Source organism: Saccopteryx leptura, chromosome 4 (genome assembly GCF_036850995.1).
Source record: "Saccopteryx leptura isolate mSacLep1 chromosome 4, mSacLep1_pri_phased_curated, whole genome shotgun sequence".
Classification (NCBI taxonomy): domain Eukaryota; kingdom Metazoa; phylum Chordata; class Mammalia; order Chiroptera; family Emballonuridae; genus Saccopteryx; species Saccopteryx leptura.
In genome coordinates, this window is record NC_089506.1 from 199,931,791 (window position 1) to 199,944,638 (window position 12,848).

Genomic DNA, 12,848 nt, shown 5'->3' on the forward strand with positions numbered 1-12,848 from the left:
AAAACCACATCGTTCACAGGCTATGGATTCCATCACCGAACAGGTCATCTAAAGTCCCAGAGGGACTGGCCTCGACCTACCTCACTGGTATCAGGCAACCCCTTGCTGTTTGAGTTTCAGCCACGTTAGCCTTTTCTCAGCTCCTCATACATGCCAGGGCCATTCTACCAGGGGGCCCTTGCCCATGACATCCCCTTTCCTGGAGACTTTCCTGGGGCCCTTCACACCGCCACTGGGGGACTCCTATCCATCCACATGTCTCAGTTCACATGCCGCCTCCAAGTGAGCTTCCCCTGCAAAGTACTCTTAGAGCCCTTGCCCTCTCCTTCAGACCACGCCCTCTCTCCTTCAGACCACACCCTCCCTCTCCTTCAGACCACGCCCTCTCTCTCCTTCAGACCACACCCTCCCTCTCCTTCAGACCACGCCCTCGCCCTCTCTTTCAGATCATGCGCCTCACTCCGTAAAGATGTTCACTTCTGATCAACAACAGTCTCCCCGTTAATAACGATGGCTGTCACCTAGACAGTGCTTACTGAGTGCTGAGCACTTTACATACAGTAAGTCATCTAACCTGCTACGCAGCCACATGGTGGTGCTATGTTATCCCCACTTTACAGATGAGGAAACGTGTCACAGGCCCCCGGCGGCAGGTCTGACACACCGCAGGTACAAAGCAAATGTCTGCTGGCTCTAGATGTGAGCCTTGCTCTGTCAGTGCCACGTAAAGACGGGTCTTCGGAGCATCGTAGAGAAATCCCGGACACCTGCTCCCTGTCCTCACTAGCTGGCATTGCCTGCTGAGGCCCCGCAGAACGGCTCTAGTACTTCTGGTCCGGGTCCTGGTGGTCTCTCTCTTAGGACAGTGGTTTTGGTCTACAGTCAAGTGTAACCTAAATGCCCACAAGGTGGGCCCAGCTGGGTTAGGCCTTGTTTCCATGGACCTCCAAGAGGCAGGATTAGTAGACCCTGGTTTTAGCTGAAAAAATTTCAGTGCTATTGCCCCTGCCACATACATGCACACGCACACGCACACGCACAGTGTGGGTGCCCCGGAGGGGCCAAGGGCACACTGAACCCTTCTCCCTTTGCACTGGATTTGCCCCAAGACAAAGGGCCTGGTGAGGTGAGACACTGTGGGGTCTGACACCACTGACCCCAACAATGCAGACTGCTTTTGGTTTCATCCCTTTCATGGCCCATCTAACTAACGTGTGCTAGCGGTTTCCAGCCTTAGTGAGTAGAATATACTGGGATAAAACCGGCATGTCCTTTGATGATTTAAGACGTCACAGGGTCTCGGGGTTTGAAAACGTCCATGTCCGCCCCTGTGCCAGATACGGCACCAACTCCGACCAGAGCCAATGTGGGCCGAGCAGTCAGGTCTCAGAGCCCGTGTGGGCCTGCAGTCATATCCATACCGGAGCAGGAGGACCCGAATCTCTGTACACATTTGGCTTGTACACTGCAAATCCAGAAGTAGTCTGCATGTACACAAACGAGCTGGTTCTGTTGTTTCTCCTTGAAACATTAGCCTTTACAGTCCACCTTCGCTTTCCCCATGTTTGAAAGAGATGTGAGTTCAAGACATGGGAAAGCAATTCAGTTGATGATTAAGCCCTGCCTGTGGTGCCCACGCTATCCCATCGCTACAGTCACGACAGCCTGCGTTTAGCGAGCACTCTATGTGTCAGGCACGGTGTTCGCCCTGGACATGCAACGTGTCCTTTAGTCCCTGTCAGCCCTATGAAACAGGGACTAAGATCGCGCCCGTTTTTCACGCTGACAAACAGAGATGCAGACTAAAGTAGCCTGTGCTGAGTCACACAGCCAGTCGGTGGTGGCACAGGATGTGCAAGCAGGCTGTGTCCGGGGTCTACACAAGGCTAGTGGCCAGTACAGACCAGTGAGTCTTCATGATCTCGACGCAGAAGAGTCTGGTCTCCCCGTCAGAGCCGGGCAGCGCGGACACAGGGAGGCGATACCAAGTCACAAACAGCTCAGAGTAGCCCCCGCTGGGCAGCTCTGTTCTCGGCTATGCCCCAAGTTTCCTGAGCCTCTCAGAAGCTTCTTCTCGGGCTCTCCCTCCCTTTCGAGAAAGGCTCCGAAGTTTGCTCACACCCTTCCTGGGATGGAAGAAGTCGTGGTTTTGGAAGCTACAGATGGAGCGGCAGATGGGAAGTGAGAGCCTATCAGAGCGGCCCAGGAAAAAAACCATTCATCTGCAAAATTCATATGTTTTTGTGTGGGGCGACTTCGCGAAAACAACAGCAAGAGGAAGCCGCAGTGCCTGATGCATGAAGGGCCTCTGGCCATCAGTCTGGCAGAGCACAGTGGGCAGAAGAACCTGGGGGGGCAGGACGGAAATGACAGCAGAGAAGGACAGACAGATAGAGGTGCGGAGACTTGAGCATAAAGCTAAAGAAGTTAGAAATATGATGACTCTTCTCTGCGCCCCCAAATAGGTGGGGCACCTGGTCTGAGAAAGGCTCTCTGGGCCCCTCAGAGAAGTGCGGCTTAGCCTACACACAATGAATTAACCGTTGATGTTTACTGAGCACTTCCTAATAAGCGTATGATACTCCGCTAGGTTGCATGGTTACAACGTGTGTCCACAAAGACTGAATTCACTGGGTGGTGGTTCTAGTTCTGCTTGTGAAGCAGCAGAACTCAAACTCAAACTTCAGCCATCTGCCGAGAGAGGAACACTCATCCTCTTGGATGCTGAAATGCTAGAAGTTCTGATATCCCGGCACAGCAGACTTGGTTAAGTGGCCTGGGGTTATGGCTTCAACTTGCAAATCAACACAAGGCCTCTGGGAGGCAGCCTCACAACCTGACATGAGTCTCCTGGAAGGGCCACTAGCCTGGGCACACCTACCCGACCTCAAGAGGTCTCTAGCCAAGTTCTGCCACCCAGCCTTGGTTGAAATGACCTCTGGGGCCTCCACTGGAAACCTAGAGGAAAGAGTGTGGGAATCTTGATTTCAGCTAGTCAGATTCCGGGACACAAGAGGTGACCTTTTCTTAGGAGATATCCTGCTGCCAGGGGGTACCATCATTACTCTGTCCAGCCAGGAGTCTGAGGAGTGGCTGTGCCCCTGGAGGCCTGGGGCCATCCCACCACTCCACGCCAGCCGACTTCCCTAGGGGCCAACTCCAAGCAGAAAGAATACCAACCATAGAACCAGACAGGACTGGTTCAGATCCCCACCCTACCATGTATCTTTTATACAACTTCGGGCCTCAGTTTGCCTTTCAACAAAGCGGGTTTGCTTTGAGGGTTGAAGGAAGCCCTCCCCACACGAGCGGCCACACTCAGCACTTTAGGATACTTCTGAACTCAGTCCTTCCCTGGAAGACGGGAAAGAATGCCCTAACTCGCCCTTGCCCTATACTCTAAACTCACCTCTCCTCATTCTTTTTTTGTTTGTTTGTTTGTTTTTTGTTTTTTTCTGAAGCTGGAAACGGGGAGAGACAGTCAGACAGACTCCCGCATGCGTCCGACCGGGATCCACCCGGCACGCCCACCAGGGGCGATGCTCTGCCCACCAGGGGGCGATGCTCTGCCCCTCCGGGGCGTCGCTCTGCCGTGACCAGAGTCACTCTAGCGCCTGGGGCAGAGGCCAAGGAGCCATCCCCAGCACCTGGGCCATCTTTGCTCCAATGGAGCCTTGGCTGTGGGAGGGGAAGAGAGAGACAGAGAGGAAGGAGGGGGGGGGGTGGAGAAGCAAATGGATGCTTCTCCTATGTGCCCTGGCCGGGAATCGAACCCGGGTCCCCCGCACGCCAGGCCGACGCTCTACCGCTGAGCCAACCGACCAGGGCCTCCTCATTCTTTTATTGCACTCTATCCAGGTTTAAATTTCTCAAATGCAACTAATTCATCTCTGACCTCAGTCTCGTCCAGGCTGTTCTTTCTCTCCGGAACTGGAGAGTTCTCAGCTGCAAGGATTTAGCCCCTGGGGGAAACAACAGCTAGAGGTATTGGTGGCTGCCACAGAGACCGGCATGTGGGGAGCGTGACCAGCATCTAGTGGGTGGAGGCCAGGGATGCTGCTCAACATCCCGCAGTGCACGGACGGCCCCCACGGCACACAACGACCCAGCCCGTTATGTCTGTCAGTAGTGCCTAGCCTGGGAAATCCTTCTAGAATGGTCTTCTTTCTCATTTGCTTGCCAGTCCCTTCTTATCCTCAGGTCTCAACTCAAAACTGCAGATCAGAGGCCTCTGACCCCCCGAGTACGCCCCTCTTGCACCCACACCATCTTCCTTTCTTTCTAGTTCTTTCACACCTTGCCTGATGCCTCTCTTACATGATTACCTAATAATTCCCTCTTCCCAACTAGGGTAGCACCAGGGAGGAGCTGTGTGGCTTTTGTTTACTAAATGCCCTGAGAGTGCCTAGCGTAGTAGTTGCCTAATAAATCTTTGTGGAATAAATGTTTGAATGAATGAATAAGTAAATGAGTAAAAAAATCTGCCAGTGATGTTTTAAAATCATCCCCTCCCCCTTCTTTTTATCTCTGCTATCCTACAAACAAAAGAAAACAGGTACCTTCCTATCCCCCATCGTTTTTCTCATGTTCACGGGTACCGGGTATATTCTGCCTAAAATGAGCACAGATTGTAGCTTCCCAGATCTCCTCCAGGGTCGACGGTCTCCTAGCAGATGACGGGGTGCCACCCAGCCCAGGACTAAGGGAGGGCACCACCAACCACATTGTGAAGGAGACAGAAGCCATTTCTAGCTTTAAATAGAGCCCTTCCATCCGTGCCTGTATCTTACTTAGATCCTGACTCAAACCCCGAACTCCTGGGACTGCCTGGCCTCAATATGTGATGACATTAGGAGGGACGGTTAATATTTTTCATGTGATAATTATATTGATGTTATGTTCAAAGAGAGATGTATATAGAAATATTTATAGATACAGTTTTATGATGTCTTGGAAATGCTTCACTGGGGTTGAGGGGAGAGGTCAGGAGCAGAGAGACTGCCTGGCTGTCATGAATTGATCACAGGTGAAACCGGGTGATGCACAATAGGGGTTTTAGTATAGCAGTCTCGGTACTGCCCTGATGAAAGTGCATGTGTGTAAGGATTCCTCCATTTAGCTTTTCCGGGGATGCTGCCCCCGTGGCCCAGGGCCTTCAGGAGGGGAGGCCTCTCCTCACACACATCGTCCCCCTCCCTGTCCACATGCCCTTCTGCTTTTCAGCCTTCTCAGTGGATCGGGATGGAGGACACAGTCGAGCAAAGAGCTGCCATCTTGATAGGAAATAGAGTTTTCTTGCCTTTTTTTTTTTTTTCCTTTACAAGATCTCTGGCGGTGGCGACGGGGGTGGGGGTTCTTTGCTTATGGTCTATCTTGCAGAGCAGATCAATGTTTGTGCACAGGGACTTACCCGGTGGCACCCCCACCCCCTGGGGCTGCTGGCTGCTCCGCCAGCCCCACAATGTGGCCAAGCAGGCTGCAGGCCCAGAGTGGGCAGACCTCTCACAGAAGCTCAAAGTCTAGGGTTTTATGAGAAATCTCCCCATGTAAAAACAGACGCAATCCATTCAGTTGTTAAAATTTGATAGGAGCCAAAAACAAACCAACAAGCAAACAAACAATCCCCCAAACCCCACACACGGATGGTCCTCAAACTGCCCGAAGGCACCTTCCAGTCCGTCATTGGGCCCGAACTGTCACAACCGATAGCTTTTCCTCCACTCCACCCCTTTTAGTTTACCGCTGAAGTCACACTTCGTCCTCTTCTGCTCAAACACACCGGCGGTTCCCACCTTGCTTGAGGAACTGCCAGACTGTGGAAACGATGATCCTGCCTCAGATTTCCCTCTAACGTTCTGTCTCTCACCACCCTGTGCCTCCCTTACTCTGCTGCAGCCACACCGAGCCCCTTGGTTCCTTCAACACATCCGGCGTGTTCCCGCCTCAGGTGACACCTGCTGTCACCTCTTCCCGGACCCCATTCCCTGCCTGAGCGGCCCACTCCTCCTTCCTCTCCCATTCTTCTCGGTAAGGGTGGTCCTAGCGACGCCGGTGAAAATGACAACTCTCCCTTGTCTTCTCTCCGCTTTGTTTTCCTCACCTACCATTTGACTGACTTTGTTTTTTTTTTGCCTCCCCGACTTGGATGAAAGCACCGTGTGGGGAGGGGTGACGGTCCCTTGAGTGTTTCTTCCAACAGAGAAGGAAAAACCGTGTATTCAGTAAATACCTGTTGAACGAGTGAATGAATGAATGAATGAACGCACAAACGACGCTCAGGTCCAGTGAGGATCCTACGCGGAGATCCGCGCAGGCAGTGCGCAGGCGCGCCACCGCACCTCGCGGAGGCAGACATGCTTCTCTGGGCGGGAGGCAAGCCGCCTCTGCCTCTGGTTTCCCTGCTAAGACTAGGGAGCGCGAGGGAGCGGGACCCGGCGCAGGCTGGCTGGGGCCGCAGGCCGCCTTACCTGATGGGGTAGTCGGCTGCGCTGAGGTTGATGAAGAAGTCCCAGGGCCAGTCGGTCATCTCCAGGAGGTCCCGCATGCTCTGCAGGTACGTGGACAGGAGGCTGGCTCCCCCCCAGATGGTGGCCATCCTCCAGGGGGTGACACGGACATTCTCGTACTGCCTGGCAAACTGGGCCACTTGGCGATGCAGGTAATTGGAGCGCTTTTCCCAGGAGAGAAAGGGGTGACATTCAGCAGCCCAGAAAACACCCAGGAGCCCAGAAAACACCCAGACATGCCCCCTTATCCACTCTCTGTCCCTTCCCTTCTAGTTGAAAGGGTTTCTGAACTTTGCCAAGTAACTAGTTCAGGCTGGGGCAGTCTTCTGCATCACTATTTAAACCTTTATTGTTTTTAAAATTTTACTGTAGCTATTCTAAAGTACAGATTCCCTGGCCCCGCCTCTGACCTACTGGCTCACTAGGAGCCTAGGACTCTGCATTTTCATACTAGACTGAGGCATGTGGCCTGAGGACAGCAAGCCATGAAACACGGCTGTGTCGAAGCCTGAGGGGTACTTTGAGGGGTGGAATGTTGCCACTGCCCTCTCATAGGCCCGCTAGAAGCAGACCTTTAGAACCAAACATCCCTTAGCCTCTTGAGCGAGGACATAATCCTGTCACATCAGCAGACTAACAGAAACCTCTGGGACAAGACAGCTAGGGTTCAGCAAGCCTGCCGCCGGGTTTTGTAAATCAAGTTTTATTGGGACCCGGCTACACACATTCATTCATGTATCGTTTATGGCTGTTTTCACACGATGATGGCAGAGCTGAGTAGTTGCAACAGAAAGGGTCCGGCTTTCAAGCCTAAAATGTTTCCTCTCTGACCCTTTATAGAAAACGCGTGCCCGCTCCCAGGATGGCTGGCCTTACAGAGTGGCAGACAGTGCATTGGGCGGTGAGACAGGAAGGAAGAGAGGAAAGGACACCAAGTATTTATAAAGGAAGTCCACAGTCACAGCTGGGAATGTTGAAGTCCACACACACCCACACGTAGCACTTCAAGACCAAACACTAGGAGAGGTGGCTGTCCAGCCCACTGGCCCTCCCTGAAAGAGAGGCTGGCTTGAAGAGGGGCAGACAGACCCCAGAGAGCGCCCGGCTGGGGGGTGGCTGGAGAGGCCTCACCTTGTCCACGTGGATGTAGAAGAAGTGGTCTTTGTGGTAGATGGCCTTGAACATGCGCTGCAGCTGCCGGGAGGCGCGGCCGTGGACCACCAGCACGAAGGCGATCCGGACCGGGTTGGCCAGCATGTACTCCACGGAATCCTCGTCCCACTGGACATTCTTGTTGGCTTTGCCTGGGGGGAAACCCGAAAGGTCACAGAGGGGGGTGAGAATCAGCAGTTCCTTTTTGGGGGCAGGTTCTCTGATGCTTCATCGTGGTGACGACTGGAGGGGTCTGACAGTCATGTTGGGCCCTGAAACCTGATTCATCTTAGCCAAGCATGTCCTGGACCCTTACGCTGACCTGGTGCGACAGGCGTAGGGGACCCTGAGGTGCTTCAGTCATGGTTTCCATCCCCAAGGAGCTTTAAAAAGCTGATGGAGACATATGTACACACATTAAACCATGGAACAAAAGGAGATAAGAGGTATAAGAGATGTATTTCTGAACCACAGAGAAAGGATCAGTTAATTCTGAGCCGGAAAATGCAAGCTACCTGTGCTTGTCCACGGTCCATTCTCCCGTTTCCTCCTAACAGCATTCACTTTTAAAAAACTGTGATAAGAACAGATGGGATCTACCCTCTTAACAAAAATGTAAGGGTGCTATATTGTATTGATTGTAAGCATGAAGTTGTACAGAAGGTCTTTAGGATGTATTCATCATCCAGTATTTGGGGAGGCATCATTCCCCTCCTCCGCTGTCAGTCCATCTGGGTGGGGAGGATCTCCCTGCACTGTCAGTTTCAGGGGTGCTCACGGAGCTTTGGTCTGGCCAGTGAGAACACTGCATCTCCTTGGCCACACAGTATCTGATTTCGAGGTGAACAGGCGACCCAATCAAGCCTACTTAGCCAAGAAGACAGTATTCTAAACTTTTGTTGAAACAACTAGATAAGAAACATTCTTTTTCTGATAGACACACAACTCAGAGATTCTAAGAGCCTCTTTGTCCTCACATGGAGAGAAGCTGTCCAAGAGGAAAGCTGACACAGAGGAAGAACTGCGGAGTGATGGAGATGGTCTGGATCCTAATGACCCCCTGTGAGCTCCAGGATCAGCCTGGCTGGAGATCAGCCACCATCAGTCATGTCTTAGTTTTCTTTTCTTTTTTTGTATTTTTCTGAAGCTGGAAACGGGGAGGCAGTCAGACAGACTCCCGCATACGCCCGATCAGGATCCACCCAGCACGCCCACCAGGGGGCGATGCTCTGCCCATTCAGGGCGTCGCTCTGTCGCGACCAGAGCCATTCTAGCGCCTGGGGCAGAGGCCAAGGGGCCATCCCCAGCGCCTGGGCCAACTTTGCTCCAATGGAGCCTCGGCTGCGGGAGGGGAAGAGAGAGACAGAGAGGAAGGAGAGGGGGAGGGGTGGAGAAGCAGATGGGCGCCTCTCCTGTGTGCCCTGGCCAGGAATCGAACCCGGGACTTCCGCACACCAGGCCGACGCTCTACCACTGAGCCAACCGGCCAGGGCCAGGTCTTAGTTTTCCTTGAAAGCCCAGAGCCTATACCAGATCCCCCTAGATAAACGGTTCCAGATGTCTTTTATCCCAAAGCAGCCGCTTTTCTCCTGCTTTCTCTTGCAAATGCACTAGGGACAAGGTTTCAAGGGACAATCCAGCTTATTGGTTTAGTTCAGTGGTAGTCAACCTGGTCCCTACCGCCCACTAGTGGGCGTTCCAGCTTTCATGGTGGGCGGTAGCAGAGCAACAAAGGAATAAATAAAAAGATAGATTTAACTATAGTAAGTTGTTTTATAAAGATTTATTCTGCCAAACTTAGCAAAAATCCAACATAAAGTACTTGGTAAGTAATTATTATTATATGTTTTAACTTGCTGTAACTCTGCTTTATAAATTTTATAAAGTCAAGTTACTTCCCTACTTTATAAATCACCATTACTGTGGAACCGGTGGGCGGTTAGGAAATTTTACTACTAACAGAGATACAAAAGTGGGCGGTAGGTGTAAAAAGGTTGACTACCCCTGGTTTAGTTCATTGCAATTCCAACTAGAGATCTCCCGGCTTTCTGCCACCTGATTGCCTGATTTTCTTTGAATCTAACCTGATTTCTTGTGGGTTCTAGGTTGATGGGCCCAGAACACTGTCAGGGTATTAACTGTATGTGTCCCAGAATGTCAACTGGGAAAGCTGAGAACTGGGAGTGCTCAGCCTGGAGGTCAGGAGATGGGGAGCCTGTCAGCTGTCGTTGGAAAGAGGGAAGGCTGCCAAATGAACAAGGCACCTTCTACATTGTTCCAGAGGACAGGATGAGATTAATGTGGCTAATGTCCAAATCATGGCTCAGCCTCTATAGCCTCGTGAGCTGACTCCTGCAGAGCTCTGTGCCCTGACTGGCCCTATACGTACCTCGCCCCCTGGCCTTCTTTTCTCTTTACCTTGAGCGAGCTTGTTTCTGCCTCAGGGCCTTTTCACTGGCTATTCCTGCTGCCTGGAACACCCTTTCCTTAGATTTCTGCATGGTTGCATCTTCCGGTCATTAGTTCACAGCTCAATAAAAGGACACGTCCTCCCCTCCCCAGCCACAACATTCCCTGTCATCTCATCCTGCCTAAATTTCCTGCATAGCTTTTAACACTGTCTGAAATTGTTTATTCATTTACTTGTTTATTGTTTAAATACCCCACTAGAACATAAACTCCAAGAGATGAGGGACTACTTAGTCTTGTTTGTCATTAAATATACAACAGTGTAAGAACAGCTGGCACACATGTGGTTCTTGGTGGAAAAAAGAAGTTACAGGAGGGTACATTTTGGTTCAGTGCCATTAAAGTAGCAATAGAGTTTACTGAGCACTGATCAGCTCTTGCCATTCATTATTTCATGTAATCCTCACAAGAACCCTGCAAGATAATGCTATTATTCCCATTCTGCAAATGAGGAAACCGCAGCTTAGAGAGACCAAGGGATTTATTTGTTCAAGTTCATGCTGCTTTAATTAGTTCAGCTGAGATTCAAACCCAGGTCTGTTTCCAAAGCATATGCCCTTACCCACTAATATATACTATATTTCCATACCCAGAATTAGAAAAAGTTTACAATAATTCTGCTTGTTAGTTAATGAAATACTTTGTGAGTTACTGCAGGGAAACAGACATGGACTTGAGGACTATCAGAGGTTTTCCAGGGAGGATTCCTGTATCCTTGGCTTGGAAAGCCAACCCTAGCCCAACAATAAGGACACATCTTTCCACCCATCCATCTATCCATCCATCATCCACTCGTCCATCCACCCACCCATCCATCTATTCATCCATCCATCCACCCATCCAGTCATCTGTCCATACAAACCCAACCACTACCCATCCAAATCCAGCCACTCATCCAGCAAACCATTTAACTACTCATCTAGCAAAGCATTCAGCAGCTTATTATTTTAAAAAAATCCAATCATCTATTCATTCATCCATCCAACCACCCATCACCTTTAAAACCAATCATCCATCCATCCATCCGTCCATCCACTCACCCATCATCCTCAAAGCAAATCATCTGTGAATCCACTCTTCAAACATCTAACTATCAACTCATTGATCCATGCAACATTAATTTAGTTTATACCACATGCCAAGTTCTGTACTTGGTACTAGAAAAAGAAAATTGGGGGAAATTTTTTCTTGCCTTTGGCAACTGGGGAAAGCAGACGCCAGTGCTCCACGTTTTATGATAGTAGTATGTTCAGGTTGCTCTCGGAGGGTGAGGGAAAAGTGAATGTTCTGTCTGCAGGGACAGAGAGACCTCAGAAAATATAGCCCGAAGCTTCTTTTTTTTTTTTTTTTTTTTTTTTTAGAGAGAGACAGAGAGAGAGAGAGAAGGGGGAGGAGCAGGAAGCATCAACTCCCATATGTGCCTTGATCAGGCAAGCCCAAGGTTTCGAACTGGCGACCTCAGTGTTCCAGGTCGACGCTTTATCCCACTGCGCCACCACAGGTCAGGCCAACCTGAAGCTTCTAAGCCCTTTCTTCAAGCTCTCCTGATGAGTCTTAATGTCTTTGGCTCCTTGGCTAGTCAATCAGTAGCTGTAATCCTGGGGGTGATTATCCTCTTGACTCTGGTTGAAGACAGACTGGGCAGCAACCAGAGGGCCGTCCTAACCCCCCTCTAATCTTCTCTCCAATCCAATCACAACACATTGGGCTTTCCTGGTGATCATACAAGAGGCTGGGACTTCCCAGAGGGATCATGTCTCTTTAAACAGTCATACAACAATTTATCCATCCATCCATCCATCCTTCCATCCTTAAAACCTCCCATTTTCCCACCCTGGACAAAGCCTGGAGGACCAAGACATGTAGGACATGAGCACGTTTTCACAAATGTATATACTGAATGGGTTAAGAAATGTGAAAATCCAAAGTAAAAAGATGACATACGAATTTGGAAGTTTATAGTCTCTTCCCATGACCGCAGCCCCAAGGCAATGCACTGCCATGCTGGGTGTGACTTCTCTTTGTCTCCCTTGGAGACTCTTTATCAAATAAAGAGAGGGACACTTAAAAGCACTTGCTACTTGTGCCACTTTTTACCACCTGAATTTCACTGGGTGATTTTTCAAAGGTCTACACATGACCCACGAAACTTGATCTCATAGGAAGTCCACTCTGTAGGGGCTCCTGCTGCACTCAGACCGTGCCTGCCCCGAGGCCTCTAGGAAACAAGAACCTGGAGTTCATAGCGACTGAGACTCACAGGGCCTCGGGGACCCGCCTGTGCTCTCTCCAGCCGCGATGTCTCTGGCCATGATTGTTGAATGAGTGAATGAATGACTGCGTTCCGGAGAAAAGCGACTGCTCTGGTCTAGAGGAGCTGGCCTCTCCGAGGGCCCGCTGTGCACCAGCACTGTGCCACAGGCTCTGTGGCTGTCACTATTGGCTCCGGGAATGAGGCGCTGTCACGCTTTGAGGCTCCGAGGGGTTAGAACATTTCTCCCGGCCACACAGAGAGTGAGGACAGAGGTGGGAGTGACAGTCGTTAGTGGCCGAGCCCCTGGCTGGCTTTGCTCTCTCCACCCCACCCTCTGCTGAAGCAAAGAGCAGGGAGACGGGAGGACCAGCACTGGTCGTTATAGGACTTGCACGCTGACGTTGAGAAAAGCCTTCTGTAATGTCTCTTGAGGGTTTTAGCATGTAGCGGAGACTCCCAGATGCACA

At 50.9% G+C, this 12,848-nt stretch overlaps 1 protein-coding gene across 1 annotated transcript in view; it reads right to left on the reverse strand.

Moving 5' to 3' along the window:
• Nucleotides 1-12,848, reverse strand: part of XYLT1 (xylosyltransferase 1) — a 332,499-nt gene that overhangs the window by 79,199 nt on the left and 240,452 nt on the right. Inside the window, exons 4-5 of the mRNA XM_066382542.1 lie at nt 7,638-7,810; nt 6,468-6,670 (exon numbers count right to left, since the gene is read on the reverse strand). Coding sequence (XP_066238639.1) covers nt 6,468-6,670; nt 7,638-7,810 — 376 coding nt within the window. The remainder of the gene's footprint in view (nt 1-6,467; nt 6,671-7,637; nt 7,811-12,848) is intronic.